At 43.2% G+C, this 17,087-nt stretch overlaps 1 protein-coding gene across 6 annotated transcripts in view; it reads left to right on the top strand.

Annotated features, from left to right (window-relative positions):
* The first annotated feature begins 1,957 nt into the window (after positions 1-1,957).
* The window catches only part of ARNT2 (aryl hydrocarbon receptor nuclear translocator 2), a 134,742-nt gene continuing 119,612 nt past the window's right edge, over positions 1,958-17,087 (top strand). For 3 of the 6 annotated variants that reach the window (XM_075133157.1, XM_075133156.1, XM_075133155.1), the window contains exon 1: positions 1,959-2,801. In XM_075133157.1, the coding sequence (XP_074989258.1) occupies positions 2,462-2,801 (340 nt within the window). In that variant the 5' untranslated portion in view covers positions 1,959-2,461. Of the gene's footprint in view, positions 2,802-2,889; positions 3,066-17,087 lie in introns of those variants that run through there. The other 3 variants (XM_048866563.2, XM_075133158.1, XM_048866559.2) reach the window with 3 other exon arrangements.

Raw genomic sequence — 17,087 nt, 5'->3', positions numbered from 1 at the left:
CCTTCCGACAGTGACCAGGGCCAGGTGCTTCAGAAGGAATAAAAAGGCAATCATCGAGTGATCCATCCCCTGTTGTCCACTCCTAGCTTCTGCAAGTCAGAGGCCAAGGCCACCCAGAGCATGGGGTTGCATCCTTGACAGTCTTGGCTAATAGCCATTGAGGGACCTATCCTCCATAAACTTTCCTAATTCTTTTTTGAAAGCCATTATAATTTTGGCCTTCATATCATCCCCTGGCAACGAGTTCCACAAGTGAGCTATATGAAGAAGTATTGCCTTTAGTTTGTTTTAAACCTGCTGCCAAATAATTTCATTGGATGACCCTTGGTTCTTGTGTTATGTGAAAGAGTCAATAACACTTCTTATTTAGTTTCTCCATACCATTCATGATTTTATAGGCCTCTATCATATGCCCTCTTAGTCGTCTCTTTTCCAAGCTGAAAATACCTCCGATCATTTTTGGTGCCCTTCAATGTACCTTTTCCAATTCTAACGCATCCTTTTTTGAGATGGGGCAACCAGAACTGCACGCAGTATTCAAGGTGGGGGTAGGGTTGCCAATTCTGGAGGTATTCCTGGAGGTTTCATCACATGACATAATATTTAAAAAAATCTTTAATTCCTGGAGACTCTAGGACAATCCTGGAAGGTTGGCAACCCTGGGGGAGGGGAGGAGGGTGGATGGGTACCATGGCGTTAGGTAACAGATTATGATATTTTCTGTGTGATTCTCTTTTCTAATGAAAAGAACAGGAGTACTTGTGGCACCTTAGAGACTAACAAATTTATTAGAGCATAAGCTTCCGTGGGCTACAGCTCACTTCATTGGATGCATAGAATGGAACATATCATAAGAAGAGATATATATACACACGTACAGAGAAGGTGGAAGTTGCCATACAAACTGTAAGAGGCTAATTAATTAAGATGAGCTATTATCAGCAGGAGAAAAAAAATTTTGTAGTGATAATCAAGATGGCCCATTTAGACAGTTGACAAGAAGGTGTGAGGAGGATACTTAACATAGGGAAATAGATTCAATATGTGTAATGACCCAGCCACTCCCAGTCTCTATTCAAACCTAAGTTAATAGTATCTAGTTTGCATATTAATTCAAGCTCAGCAGTTTCTCGTTGGAGTCTGTTTTTGAAGCTTTTCTGTTGCAAAATTGCCACCCTTAAATCTTTTACTGAGTGGCCAGAGAGGTTGAAGTGTTCTCCTATCAGTTTTTGAATGTTATGATTCCTGATGTCAGATTTGTGTCCATTTATTCTTTTGCGTAGAGACGGTCCGGTTTGGCCAATGTACATGGCAGAGGGGCATTGCTGGCACATGATGGCATATATCACATTGGTAGATGTGCAGGTGAACGAGCCTCAGATAGCGTGGCTGATGTGATTAGGCCCTATGATGGTGTCCCCTGAATAGATATGGGGACACAGTTGGCAATGGGGTTTGTTGCAAGGATAGGTTCCTGGGTTAGTGGTTCTGTTGTGTGGTGTATGGTTGCTGGTGAGCATTTGCTTCAGGTTGTGGGGCTGTCTGTAAGCGAGGACTGGTCTGTCTCCCAAGATCTGTGAGAGTGAAGGATCATTTTTCAGGATAGGTTGTAAATCTTTGATGATGCGCTGGAGAGATTTTAGCTGGGGGCTGAACGTGATGGCCAGTGGTGTTCTGTTAATTTCTTTGTTGGGCCTGTCCTGTAGTAGGTGACTTCTGGGTACTCTTCTGGCTCTGTCAATCTGTTTTTTCACTTCAGCAGGTGGGTATTGTAGTTTTACAAATCCTTGATAGAGCTCTTGGAGGTGTTTGTCTCTGTCTGAGGGATTGGAGCAAATGCGGTTGTATCTTAGAGCTTGGCTGTAGACAATGGATCGTGTGGTGTGTCCTGGATGAACCCTGGAGGCATGTAGGTAGGAATAGCGGTCAGTAGGTTTCCGGTATAGGGTGGTGTCTATGTGACCATCGCTTATTAGCACAGTAGTGTCCAGGAAATGGACCGCTTGTGTGGATTGGTCCAGGCTGAGGTTGATGGTGGAATGGAAATTGTTGAACTCATGGTGGAATTCTCATGGTTCTGCACAGTATTAGCTTTTCTTCTGACTGCCGCTGCCCATTGCCCGGATGTTTTCGGAGATCTAGCCACACGCACCATGACTGGCTTTTCAGTTCCAGGGAGGGAGCACCAGGGAGAGAACAAATCATCCAAGCAGGGAGAGAAGGAAAGACCGGACTCAGGCTGCGCAGCAACCTGCTGCTTTGTCAGGGATGGGCCCCGGGGAAGCGGACCCAAGCCGGCCAGCTGAGTCCCGCCTGGGCCCGAGGCTAGCGGCCCCAGCGCGGTGTCCCTTCACCCCTGGGCCACACCTGTAGAGCCGGGCGTCCCCGCGCCGCGCTGCCCGTGAGCGAGCCAGGCTCGGGGGCCCAGGCAGAGGGCAGCGGCTTCCCCGTCCCAACGCCCATGTGCGGGGCGGCCGGCACATGCTCGCTACAGCCGCCCGGGGCGTTGGAGCATGAGCAGAAGCGAAGCGGGAGCATCAGACATCTTGCAAGGTCCGCTTTGCGCAGGGAGTCGGAGCGCCAAGGCAACAAGGAGCCGCCCCGTCCCCGGGGCGCTGCGCGTCCGGCCCTTTGTGTGGCTGGCAGCCCCGGGGCTCGCTCCTCCTCCTCCTCCCCCGCCGGCCCGGGCTGCCTAGAGCATCGCCCCCCCCCCCCCCATCTGCGCCCCCCCTCCCCGCTTGCATTTATCTTAATTCGCCTCCGAGACAAGATGGCAACGCCGGCGGCTGTAAATCCTCCCGGTGAGTAGCGGCGGCCGCCCCCTGCCCGGCAGGACATCGGCGCCACCCCCCGCCCGCCCCCGCGGCCCCTCCGCCCGCCCCCGGCGCCGCACAGACGCGGGTGCAGCCTGGCCGGGCCCTGGGCCGGGAGAGGGACTCGGGGGAAGGAGGAGCAGCCTGGCCGCTGTCACCGAGCCCGAGCGCTACCGATGCGCGGTGCCCCCCGTTGCCGTAACAGGGCTAGGTGGGCGGGTTGTTCGCCGAGAGGGCAGCGGCCGCGCAGAGGTAGGGAAGAGAGCGGCGTATTGTCATGTGGGGAGGAGTAACCACTGACCAGCCATCCCAGGTCCCGAGGTTCAGCATCTCTCCCACGCCCCCTTCTCGCCTGGGATCCAACAGCGCAGGGCCAGCTTTCTGTGTGGTCCCGTGTGGGCATCTTCTTGGACCCAATTCTCCGCTGGGTGTATCTCCATTCACTTACTTGGAATAAGGCCAGGGATACGTTTGGCCCTAAGTTTCCAGAGTTTTATATGGTTCCAAGGTCACTCCCCTGGATGGAGAGAGAGATCACTTATCTCTCTAGAATTGTAAAAAAGAGCTCACTGTTGGTGGATAACAATGGTGGAAAGTTCAGGGATGTAACAGAGCCTGTTTCAGGCACAGAGCCATTTTCACTCCTTTAATTTTGATCATAAAATAACATTGAGCCAAAGTGTTTCTGAGACCAGTGGTTCTCTCAACCTGTGGCCCCCAGGGGGTCCCCAGACTATGTCTTAAGATTTTCAAAGGGGTTCTTGCCTGCATTCAAAATGTTTTGGGGTTCACAAATAGAGGTTCCTATACAGCACTGTGTACCTCTAAAGAGAATCTTGTTAGTTTCCAGTAACCCATCTACCTAGAGCTAACTCAGAATGCTTACATTGACTTTCTTGGGTAAATGGTGACAAAATTCTACATAAACATAAACAATCAAATTGGGGGGGGGGGGAAAGAGAGAATATGGGGTTATAAGGAGAAAATAGGTTTGAGTAATACAAAATGAGTGAATTTCACATGAGATGCAATGTAAGAGCAATACTGTGTGTTGTTGAACAGCCCTTCCTTAGCCATACTATAGATAAGGATATCAGAATTTCTACTGTTTTTATATATATATATGGGGGGGGGGGCAAGTTGGGAGGGTGAATGTATAACTGAGCTGTAAAACTTTTGCTTGGAGTCAAAATATTGAAGACATACATTTTGGCCAATGTGTGTGGTGGGTGGTTTTTGTGTGAGGGTGGGTTTTTTTGTATGTTTGTTTTTTCCTGTGCAAGTGTAGCCATACATTTCTTAACCGTTTTTATCAATAGAAGGAACTCAGAAACATCTCCTATGTTGGATTTTTGTGGGGCTCATTCTTAGGAGCATTACTGTAGATCAGGGATCGGCAATCTTTGGCACGCGGCCCTCCAGGGAAAGCTGCTGGCGGGCTGGGCCGGTTTGTTTACCTGCAGCGTCTGCAGGTTCGGCCGATCGCAGCTCCTACTGGCCGTGGTTCACCGTCCCAGGCCAATGGGGGCTGGGGTAAGTGGCGCAGGCCGAGGGATGTGCTGGCTGCCCTTCCCGCAGCATTGATTAAATGAATGCTCAAAATTGCTTTAATACAGGATGCAAAGTGTCGGTGTGCATATTATAAAAGCGTGCTTTGCTTAATTAAAAAAATCCTTAACTAAATCGTAATGGGGCAGTTGAAATTCTATTGGGCTCCAAGCAAATGAGTGGCAGGCTTACAAAAATATACAGTGTTGTGATTCTAGTTTTTGATAGTTTAATAATATATGGCCAAATTCTTGCGTCTTCAATGTGATCTAGTTAAACGCTCGTTGGAAGCAATAAGAGTTCTGCTTGATTAACAATGGAAGAATTTGGTCCATATTCTTGTGACTGAATGCTACTCTTATTCATGTGTATATTCACACTGAATTCAGTGGAATTATGTGAGCAATGAATTTGGCTCAGTGAGTGTTTGGTTTCATGTGTTAGTAGAGTAGACTGAGGCCCTTACTCCTTAAGATTAATTTTTAATTTCAGAATTCCAGTGAAAATAGTCAGTGAAAATCAATATTTGATGAAAGGTTATTAAGTGAATGTTATTTAGCTCCCAACCTACAATATCATATGTGTTAAAGGTGAAATTCACTTCACCCACACAGAGTCAGAGTAAATGAGCTTTAGCGTATGTGAACTGAAGTAGAATGAGCAGTTGAAATCCACCTTCCCCAATTTAGGGTCAAGGGTGCAAGATTGCATCCTGCCTCCTAGCCACTGTATCAGGCTACATAGTATAATAGGGACCACAGCTTCTCCGTGCTACTTGTACCATTTGCTGGGGCTACTGCATATTTGGCCGCTCCCTCTTCAATACTCTCCATGCTGACCTATCTGTGACTATCACAAAGTTTCCTGGGGCATGTAGATGTGGAGTCAGGCCTGAGAGGCTGCCCTGTCTTAACATACATACCCTATCTAGCCACAAGGTAGGCCATAATAGGTGTAGAGATCCTTGTGTTGTACCTCTATGCTGTGACTGATGGTTACCTATAGGAATTTGAAATATACTTTGTTCATTTTGGGACGCATTCTGGATTTAATTTTTAGGAATGAGACAGGCAGGAGGCAAACATAATGAAGGTGTACGTTGCTTCCCAGGAAGGTTTACAATTACCTATCAAACTTAATTTGCCTAAGCAGAGGCTGCCAGCCATCCTGAAGTGTGAAGAATTGTGTGGTGGTTTTGTGACGTGAACCAGTATGCCCCACTGATGATGCTGAGATGACAGACATCTTTTTACTCATGAGCTAAGCACAGACCTCCTGAGCTGAAGGGCACATTTACCAGCCACCCGTTGTAAACTACACCCCCAAATTCTCAGTGTGTGAAAGTTACTGTTGTGACTAGTAAGTCTTTTTAGAGGCACAAAGATAGCAAGCTGCAGCACCATGTTTGAGCTACCAAGGTTTCCACTGTAGCCGTAACATAATACAAGCCACAGAGAATAAACATGTTTATAGGTATACTGCCAAGCAGTGCAGACAAACTGAAATGAAAGCCATTGCAAATTTGGCAGTGTGTTATGGTAGCCTTAGTGGTAGGATTTTATGGCTGTATTTGTTTGGAGCCAGATCCTTAGGTGGTGTAAATTGGTGGCAGCTCCATTGACATCAGTGATAGCTGTGCCAATATAGACCAGTTGATGACCTGGCTCATTGTGTTATGGAAGGACAATAGAGCCATTAATTTAAGAGCCTTTAATCATTCTAATTTCTAATTTGAATCGCTTTTTATTCTCATAACAGCTGATAATTTAGGCAGGACATTACACCACACATATTATATGGTAGCTGTAGATTAGTCAAATTCTAGCTTAGTGGAAGAAAATTACCATGATATGGGGAATGTAACATCAGAAAAGGAAACATTCGGTGTTCTGTAATAATAGATACATCTGACTTTTAAATGTGATCTTAGCCAGGAATCTACATTGGGATCTAATAGTACAGAACCTTGTGTCCATGCAGAGTGTGATCTTCTTCCACAGAAGATATCTGGGAAAGGAATACAGCCTGCCACTATATTTGCTTTTATGTGGTCTTTTTTTTTGTAGTGGGGAACCCCCCTTAAGGAAGGTGCTGGTGTCATGGTGTCTGGAGTGGCTCACAACTGTGAATGCCAATCTCACGTTAAACTGTCAGAAAATAGGACAGACATCCAAACTGGTGGTATATTCAATGATTAGATTTCACCAAGCCAGTAACAAGTGTGCCCTCTTGGATCACTGTATTAGTCTTACCTCCCCTCAGGTTTCTAGCCTACCTTGCCACCCTGACAAACTGGACTTTGTGATACTGGTTGCTATACCAAATATCACGTTGCATTAGGTTACTCACAGCCCCAAAGGGTTAGTCACTTACTCCAGCTCAATGGATACTCTCGATCTCACACCAAAGACAGCGCAGGCAGCCAATTTCTCTAATTAACTAACTAACGGTTTAGTAGCTAAGAAAATGAATTATGGAGAGGTTAAAGCAAGTAAAATACATTAACAGGTATTGTACGTCCAAAATAATAGCAGAGCTGTGGTAATCTGCTGGTTTTCCATAAGTCTTTCAGAATTATGCAAAATAACTTTGGGAATCTCTGTCTTGCATCTGGAACGCTTCCCTGTGAGTGTCCAAACAACAGGATGCAGGATCGTTCCCTGACTCCATATTTGTAGTGTTTCCACACAGAAAGCAAGCTGTCAGTGCTTTTACCAACATGTGGGTTTCCTTGTTGACGGTGAGCGAGGAATGTATCTTGAATCTTTGACCTCCAGTTATTACACCAATGGCCACTTGCTTTGAAGTTAGCCTCTTCTTTATTTGCATCCCCCAAGGCTTCATCTGCATTTAAGGGTTATTTAGTTACAAGGATATACATCATGCAAATGCCTGCCATTAAGAGGAACAGATAAGTGAGAACAATACAACTAACATTCCACTAGTTTTCATGAAGTTTACATGTCAAGTAAATTCTCATCTTAATACTAACATAAACGTTTGATCTACGGTTAATTCAGTACATGGATATACATAAGGTAATGTGATAGCATTCAACAGGTTATAGATAAGTGAAGACAATATGAGTCACATTTTCTTTGAACTAAATTAACACTCGAGTGAATTACTATGCTTAACATTTCTTTGCTATTCACACACAAGCGAATTTGCCTATTGCCGTAACCTGAGCTGGCCTGTCAGTATCACAGCTGGAATTAGCAGCGGCCAAGAAACCTTGATTATAGTTTGAATGGGACTAACTGTCCAGGGACGCTCTGTGAGTATGTCTACATGGCAATTAAAAACTTCTGGCTGGATCATGCCAGCTGACTTGGGTTGGGGCTGTGGCGCTGCTTAATTTCAGTGTAGATGTCCAGGCTCGGGCTGGAGCTCAGATTCTAGGACCCTGTGAGGTGGGAGGGTCCCAGAGCTCGGGCTGCAGCCTGAGCTGGAACAGTTACACTGCAATTAAGCGGCCCTGCAGCTGGACCCCATGAGCCCAAGTCATCTGATACGGGCCCGCCATGGGTGTCTAATTGCAGTGTAGACATACCCTGTGAAGCTTGGGAGCCAGACCTGCTCATTCTGCTATCTGTATTTCTCTGTGTAACTATACACCCCCCTGACAGAACAATGTGGGGGAAATTTCATTAGGGGATCCTCAGGTTTTTGCAAAAAGAAAAGGAGTACTTGTCTCTAAGGTGCCACAAGTACTCCTTTTCTTTTTGCAAAGACAGACTAACACGGCTGTTACTCTGAAACCTCAGGTTTTTGTTTTTCCCCCCCCCCCCTCCTGCAGGTTTTACCATGGGAGAGGGAAAACTGGTCCTAGCTTATAGGTGTTTTGTTGGCTTGTCATGGTCTGGATGACTAACTGAAGTATCTAAAGCTGTGAAACAGGCTGCAGGTGTGTGGGAAGCTCTTCTGCATTGTCACGAAGAATGAAAGATAATTTATTTCCTGCTAAAATATGATTGATTTATTAAACGAAGACAAGCTAAATGGGACCTAAGAACCAAAAATTGTGGCAGTGAAGCAGGCTTTTCATAAAATGGTGCTTGCTGTGACGTTTGAACTTAGTGCTGCATCTGTTGGGTCTTTTTTAAATGTATACGTTTTTGGTATACTGGCTTGTCCACATTGTTACTTTCAAATAAAATTTTGCTAATTAACCAGAAGTTAAATTCCTGTTCTACTGATGTTTGCTGTCAGCCAAGATACTGTGAAAATGTAAATTATGTAATGCAATAAATGTTTGCTTTTTCTGGAGATGGAGTGAGGCCTGGATCACGCGGGAGATTTCAGTTGCAGTTCCAGTCTAGCTCAGTTTGGTAGAGACTGAAAGCTGTAACCTGTTTGTCATCCTGTGTGAAATGTGTTGAGTAAGCCAATTCCTAGTGGCTTGAAATCAGTACATTTTGAGGGTCTGAGCCGAAATGTCCATGGTACAAAGCCACCACCAAGGCTAGCACCACAATATTACCCCTTATAAATTTTCAAAACTTCATGAGTCAGGCACCCCGCCCCCCATCACGAGATTGACTTAAAATAATAAAATTAAAAATAAATACATAATAATGTGAGGGGTTTTTTTATTTGCCTTCTGGTTTTTGATCCTTTAGGGTACACCTGAGTTATGTTTTGAATTTCTTTTCAACCATGAGGGCTAGAATCTTAAATATGATTTATTTTTTTAAAAAGCTCAGTTTCTCGTGTAATCACTTGTTTCCAGGAGCTGGGGCTCCAAGTAAAACATCAAATATCATGAGACTCATGATTAAAATTGTGAGAGTTGTCAACACTAAGGGCTTGTCTAGACAGAAGGTTAGTGCATGGCAGGCTGGGGTGTAAATCTACCTTGCACTAGCCTGCCATGAACTAAGAGTATGTCTACACAGCCATGTAAGCCTAGGGTTAATGGGACTCAAGTCAGCTGACCCATGTTGGGGAACCTTGGGCTTGAGCATCTACATTGCATTTTAACCCAACTTAAGAATTTTCTGACCCGTGCTCGAACCTAGGTCTCTGGGGTCCACGCTGCACCGCACTGCACAGATCTGAGTCAAAGTAAATGCATCTCAAAGTGCCTAAAGCACCCCCCTCCCTCATGTCGACCCTCTAGCCCTAGGAATGTGGTGCACTGTGGGGAAAACTCTATTGCCCACCTTGTTTCCTAACTGTGGCAGTGCTCTTGATGGGACTCGGGTGCCATAAGGAGCACATGAGTACATAAACCACATAATTAGCTCCTTTGGTGGCTGTCTCCTTAGAATGACTGTAGTTTGAGAAGGCTTTATACTGAACTATCATCTAATCTGAGAGTTGGGGGTCTCCACCTCTAGGCTGAGTCACAGTGGCAGGAAAATGTCCACGTGCACCTTTTCTGAGGCTAATTAGGACATCAGGGGGCAGGGCTGTCAAACTCTTAAAACAAAACTTTGCAGTTCTTAATATTTTAAACAGGATGTTCAATTAAGGTGTTTTGGTCTGGCTGGGTTTTTATTTATTTTTGTCTGTTTGTTTTGAAGTTTATCATAAAATGAAGGTATCAGAGGAAGCACGCACGCCTAGCTGCTGCTGGCTGTGGAGCAGGGAAGTGCATCCCCAGGGCTTGGGGTGCAGTGTGTTTCAGCACCCCCCAGGGAAGTAGGGATAAGGGATCTCTGGGAGGCTGCAGGGAAGTTTTGAGGCTAGCTCCCACTCATCACCCTGACAGTGCACACAGCCTGGGCGTCTGTGCAAACGCAGCCCCTGGGAGGGGGTGGGGGGAGAGTAGAGTGGGGACCAAGTGGCTGCACTGCAGGAAGGGGGAGCAGCCAGAGTACCAGGGATCATCCCTTCCACCTCCCCCCCCCCCCCCCCCCGCTGTGCTGTCCATGTGGACTTTCAGCACTAAAACTTTGTGTGTGCTTGGTGCTCAAAGTGGGGTAGCTCAAAGCACACTTGGGAGCTTTTAGTGCAGAGCAGCCTGGTCCACTTCAGTTAGTGCATGGCAGGCTAGTGCTGGGTAGATTGACATCCCAGAGCTGCACGCTCTTTGTCTAGACAAGCCCTCCAGCTCTGTTGCTGGAATTCTCAGCAGAGAGGCCAAGGACTGAAACTGTGGTGAATAAAGTATTATATCACCCACATAAGTGTTTTACCTGTTCTGTGTTGAAAGTGAGGAAGACTAGACTTGTGATTAAAGCACTGGACTGGGTATCAGGAGATCTGGGTTCTGTTCCTGCCAATAGCTTATTGAGTGTGACATTTGGCAACTTACCCTCTGATTCCTACTCTATAAAATGGAGATAAATAATATATCCTATCTCATTATTAGCCCTCCTAATGATCCATTAGATTTTGATCTACTGCTGTTGCCTCTTCTGTAGATGTACAGAGGCTGTTGATTTTTTTTTTAAGCTGTCCATCTGGCATCTTTTATGAGCATTAATTTTGCCTTTAAAAATTGTTGATTTTTTTTTCTTTTTTGCTTAACCTACTGCAGTGTATTAGGCTTCAGAAATCTTTGAGTCTATATAATACCTTTGAACCTAAGCCCTGGAACCTCTCTACTTTATTGCTACAGTAGTAACACCTTTGCTCTGACTGTAGTGTAGACTAGTCAGTAAACTCCAAAAGCAATTTAACAACATCCTTGGGAATAAACAGAGTGTTATAGTGATGGAGACTGTAATGGGCTTTAAAAGTATGTTGGATGCAAAGAAATTGTGTCCAAGATAATGTTAAAACAGAGATCCTTATCCTCAGCATGCATTAGCTAATATCAGGCTTAGTTAAACTGAAGATCTTTTTCTCCTGTGATATTCATAGCTTTCCTACTACTCAATTGGTTCTTAATTCAGTCATAGTACAATGTATTATTTCAGCATCTCTTGACTCAATTCTGTGATGCAGTTTAATTTTAAAACTGTCTGCAAAGTAATAACTTATATTAAAAGCATATATTTTTCTGATATTTCTAAATTAAAGTCAGCGATGAATTTCAGAATGTAATTTTGATCTTGGATATGTTTGAATATGCAAATGAAAAATAGTGTGGTTAGTTTCAAATGATGCTTCAAGCTTTAATGTTTCACTACACTTAATAAAAAAGACACTTTTGCTGTAGAGACGATATTGCTGATTTTTCATTTCAGTAAGAAAAATATTGTAAGGTTTGGGTAGAAAAGGAAGAACAACAGTTGTTCTAAAACAGTCACATGCAAAATAAGGTTATTGATGTAGCCAGTTGCTAGGAGGACAGATCTGGCATTATTTGTCATGATGAAGACAAATTCAACTCGTTTTTTACTTTAATGGTTTGTGAAGATAAGGTGTGTGTGGTAGTGGGTAACTTTTTAGATTTAAATAATTACAAAGTGAAGAGCATAGTAAATACATAAATTCAGCACTAACTTATGAAAATTAGCATGCTAATAAAATCAATGCTAGTAAGGTGAGAAATGACTATCTTGTATTTAAGTCACTGGACTGGAACTTAGGTGATCTGGGTTTAATTCCTGGCTCTGTGGAAGATTTCCTGTCTGACCCTTGGCAAGTCAGTGAATCTTTCTGTACCTCTGTAAAATGACTCCCTTTTTCTCTCTCTTTGTCTATCTTTTTAAATTTTTATTTAGATTGTATGCTCGGTGGTGCAGGTCCTATCTCTCACTATATGTTCTATTCTCCTTGTCCTCAGTGCAGTGTTGCTTATGCAGTTTGGAATTGTTTTCTTTTTCCTAATAATAAATGTAAGTGCAACAAATTACACTAGAAAAGCTAGCAGACTAGCAATCCATAACAAATGGAATGTCTGCTTCTAAATATCAACAGGGACTTGTAAGGCCAGATCCTCAGTGGAAATTGGGGTAAATTACATCAGCAGAGGATCCACCTATTAGAGTATCATTACGAAGGGGTTTCCTAGCTGTGTGGATTGCTGAAGGCAGCCAGTATTCAGATTATACATTGAAAGATAATCTCCAGGTATCTACGAGCTCCTTTTTGAATCCAGGAGAAACCAGTGTTTCTTTGAGAAAGAAAGTGCATACAAAGGAAAATCCTTTGCATTGTAAGTAGGTCTAGATCTAGTACTGCTGAAACGTTTTCATATTCCGGAGGTCTAGGAAGGTCTCCTTTTATTAACCTATTTCTGCAATCCCATCTTCCTTCTCTTTCGTCTGCTTTTTCCCTTTCTTTTCTTTTCTGTTCCCCTGGCCTTTTTGTTCAGATCATTCTCCTTCTTGTCTCACTTTCCTCCTCACTACTCAATTTCCTTTCCATCTGGTACAGCCACTCTGTCAGAGTTAACTCTGGCACTGGGCTCAGCAGCATTCTTGCTTCTCAATTACTGTTGTTTAAACAAATTCTAGTTTTGTACTGTTGCTTCTCTCAAGTGCTAAGACAGCATTTAAGAAAGTCCCATAGTTATTCAGTAGGTAGAGCCAGCAGCCTTCCCTAAGGGAAGGTGAGGCTTTCTTGTTTTAATCACTAACCACACTGCCTTCCATGGAAAGCACTGTTTAAGTGCAGAGTATTATTTTTATTAGTTGGCTCAAGATTGGGAACGTCTATTAAGTTAGATGTGCACTCCATGAACACATACGTTTTGCTGTTTTGCTCAAGGACAGGTCACAACTTTGCACTTTAAATTACAGATTTGTGCTGCCAGTCCTTCCCTCAGCTAAACTTCAAACACATCTAACAAATAAAATCATATGCAGAAGTTGTCATCTTTCTCTAATAAAGCCAGAGGAGAGTTGAAGTGTTTAATTGCTGACTCTACTTGTATACATATTGTAAGGCTTTTAAGGTAAGTTGCTCATACAGAACGCCTGGAACAGATAGTAATTAACAACTGGATCGTCATTTGTATGTTAATTACCCTATAATTTGTCTGTTTTTCTTTGCTATTGGTATATGTGCTTGTTTAAATATTCCTTTACACTTTACCAGTAATATTTGCTTACGGGCAGACTCAAAATGTATCTGTAGATTTTGACTGTCAGTTACATGCAAATAGTTTATGGGAAGAGACATGCCAACAAATGACAGATGCTGCAAAGGCCTAAAATACTGCACTGTTGTATTATGGAGGATAAAAAACCAGAATCCCTTTCTATTGGATAGACAATAAATGAAAAATCTGTTGACGAAAAATGGCATCCAATTTTGATCCCAGAAATAATTAGGAACACAATTTTGGGGCATAAATAATTACATGTGCATTTTATACCACCTAGATATATTACCGTTTAGGTAGATGGGTAGCTGTCTGAGTGCAGTAAAATGGACTTGTAGTGCTGTATGCTTGTAAAGTTGCACCCACTGTTGTATCTGGGTGCAAAATCAGAGGCTGAGGTCTGGCCATATTTAAAAATCAGGGTCAAATTGTTTCAGGATGCAGGGAGAAGTAAAGTAACTTCTTACAATCGGATCATATGACAATTGGGATTAGGGCCTCCAGATATTATGGCAATATAAAATAAGAAGAAATAATAACTGGGTGAAATATCATTGACTGTGTGATCCAGTACAACACCCCCATCCTGAAGAGGGGCAGTGTAATAAAGTCGTGGCACACAGGAAGGCTGGTAAGAGACTGGTATTTTGTTTTCTATCCCCAATCACCTGACATGAGTCTGGGTTACAAAGCTCATACCATTGTCACATGGCAGAGGTCAGTATAGTCCACTGACTAGCTGCTGCATGTAACAGTAGCCACTGGAAAGTGGTTACAGTCATGAAAGTAGCTATAAAAATGGCATTTAGCTACCGCTTGTAACTGTACTCTTTGTGTCCTCTGAGTCACATTTGTTTTGTTTACTGACAAAAACAAGTTTTACTCCTCTCAGCACTGCAGAGCCGATACAGCTGTGGAAATAAGAGCTGGATTTTATTTTGTTTCATGCATGCTACAGGATCTTTGTTATTGGTGGTAATGTGAGAACACTGCTTAATTGTCAGAAAGCAGGTTTACCTTAAAGTGCTGTCAGCTAGAAAAATCTTGTTTTGAAATGGAAAATGTCTAAGTTCCTAAACACTAAGCAGTAACACATGTAACCGTAACCACAGAAGTCAGTGGATGCTGACCCGTATGACTGGCCAGGAAAATAAGTTTCAGCCTGATGAGTGCTGCTGACAGTCAGTAAACCTGGACACCAAGATGTTGTTTTACAAAGTTCACATTTGAGAGCACCTTTGTGATGGTGCTTGAAATTTCTTGACCGACTGTGTCGCCTTGAAAATGTTCCATGAGTTCTATGGCAACTACTGAGGTGGACAATAGGAAACTAGATTCCGTACCCCTAACTTACACTGACTTTCATGGGACTTTTGGGTGCTGTGAGAATGTGCACCAGATTAGCACTGTTCAGCTAATTTGCCCAATTGTTTGAATACGCTAACATTTTGTAATAAAGAGATGTGTGTTGGGCAATGTACAGTAATAGCTAATATAGAATTATAGCTTCTCTGTACAGGGGACATCTGTTCAACACTTTTGGAGGAGCTATTAAAAGCATTAAGTGTTATAGTAACAGAACTTGTATTCTAAGTTAGTATAGAGTGTCAGGAGGTGTGTAACACATTAGCCAAGTGTACTGTGTCCTGCTCTAGTGGCTAGGTGACATAGAGTATAATAGCCTATTACTGCTACCAGCTGTTGAGTTTTTCTCTTTTAGCTTAAATAGTAGAGGCACATGCTTTTAATGGTGGATCCTGGGTACAAATGACTAAACATGGGCAAAGTTAAAGGTGCTAGGTAGGAGCAAAACAGAGCTGCTTTTCTTCACCCTCAGTGCCTTTTGTCTCTCCTCCCCCCCCCCCCCCCAAACTGCTCATGTGGTGGTGATGGTAATAGCAAGAGAGAGAGAGATTAATATAAAATGTATCGATATGAGAACTCTGAGTGATATCTCAGTTTGCTTTAATAATGAGAACCAATTAACTTCCTCTTTCTTTGTTTTATCATTTCAGCTGCCATTTGTAACATTCAGCTGAAAAACAAATAAATACAGGATTTCATTTTACAGTCATTTAACTTGCAGTGCTGCACCTTGACATTATTAAAATCCCAGTCATGCAAATGTACATGAGATGAACTCAGCTGAATTTTGAGTTTTCATTCCTTGAGTGTGCCTTTGTTGTTTCAGAACCCATTAAGATCAAGAAATATAGTTCCCTCCTTTAAGTCTTCTGCAACTGGCGCATGAAAAATGGAAATGGTTTTGAAATTGACGCAGTTTTGTGATGGTAGAGAAAACATACTATAATTTTGAAAAATTCAGAGGATGTTGTTGGATCTGAGTTTCCCAGACATTAAGGAGTTTGCATGCCCTACAGAGAGTTAGGACCCCATTCTGCCAAGACTGAGAAGGGTAAATCCTCCCAGAGAAGAGTCCTGGGGGAATGTATGTATGTATGCATGTGCATAATTATAGTTTGCATTTGAACTTGATTGTAACAAGTATTAATAGTTTGAGGGGAGAAGGAAATACTGAAAGAGTTGGTGTTGAAAGTATTCACAGTTGTTTCAAGGGTCATAAACTATAACAGCAATTAGCAACCTTTGGCCTGCGCCGCTTCCCACCACCCGCACTGGCCTGGAGCGGTGAACCGGGGCCAGTGGGAGGCGCGATTGGCTGAACCTGCGGACGTGGCAGGTAAACAAACCGGCCCAGCCCAACAGGGTGCTTACCCTGGCGGGCCACGTGCCAAAGGTTGCCAGTCCCTGAACTGTAGTGTATTCATATAGATAGATTTAGTGAACATTTTTCTTTAGAGATTGTGTGCCACTCTCCTTTTATCAGATTAACTCTGCATTATATGGAAGTCCTGAACAGACCTAGCTCTGGTCTCTATCACAGCAGAAAGGTAAGCTGAGGTACAAAAAAGGGAAAGAAATGCTATACCTGATGTTACCATATTGCCTTCTCCAAACCCATTACACTGGTACAGAATTTAGCCTAGTGGGACCCTGTTTTGGTTGAGCCCTTTAGGTATGACAGTAATACAAATAGTAGTCTAAGGCAGCGCTGCTGTAAACTCTCTTGTGTAGCCGCTCTAAGCTGATGGGAGAGAGCTCTCCTGTTGACTTAAATAATCCATCTCCAATGACCGTTGGCAGCTGTGGCAGGAGAAGCTTTCCCACTGACATAGCGCTGTCCACACCAGTGCTTAAGTTGGTATAACTTACATCATGTGGGGGGGTTGGCTTATTCACAAATGTCACTGACATAAGTGACATAAGTTATACCAACATAAATGGTGGTGTAGACGTGGAGAAGTTTCAAAGCTGAACTTTACTTTTAAGGGAGAGATGTCAGAGAGTCTGGACCTGGAACAAACAGTGTGTCCATTTTTTTCCAAAGTGATAGAACAAAATTATTGATATAAAAATTATTTATAGTTTCAACCATATTCAGCAATAAGATGAAGAAGCCTTTTCCACAGCATGCTAATATTTAGAGTGATTAGAATCTTTCCTATGTGGAAACCAGTGTTGCTTTTCACACGTGAACTCATCTGAATCCTTCCCAGACCATGAAATGTTGCTCAGGGCACAAACAAAACTCAGCCATCCATGTCTGTTCTGAATAGTCTTTGCTAGCCTTCTATGTATGTTATTAAGTTCTACAAGTTTTCCTTCTCCAAGTACTTACAGTTAACCAATAGCTCAGTTGCAGGATTGATGTTTGAATCACAACCGTGAAAGCATGACACCAATTGTATCTTTCATTGGTT

This window comes from Caretta caretta, chromosome 10 (genome assembly GCF_965140235.1).
Source record: "Caretta caretta isolate rCarCar2 chromosome 10, rCarCar1.hap1, whole genome shotgun sequence".
Classification (NCBI taxonomy): Eukaryota; Metazoa; Chordata; order Testudines; family Cheloniidae; genus Caretta; species Caretta caretta.
The sequence above is the reverse complement of the archived record's forward strand: the minus strand, read 5'-3'. Positions and strand labels throughout refer to the sequence as shown.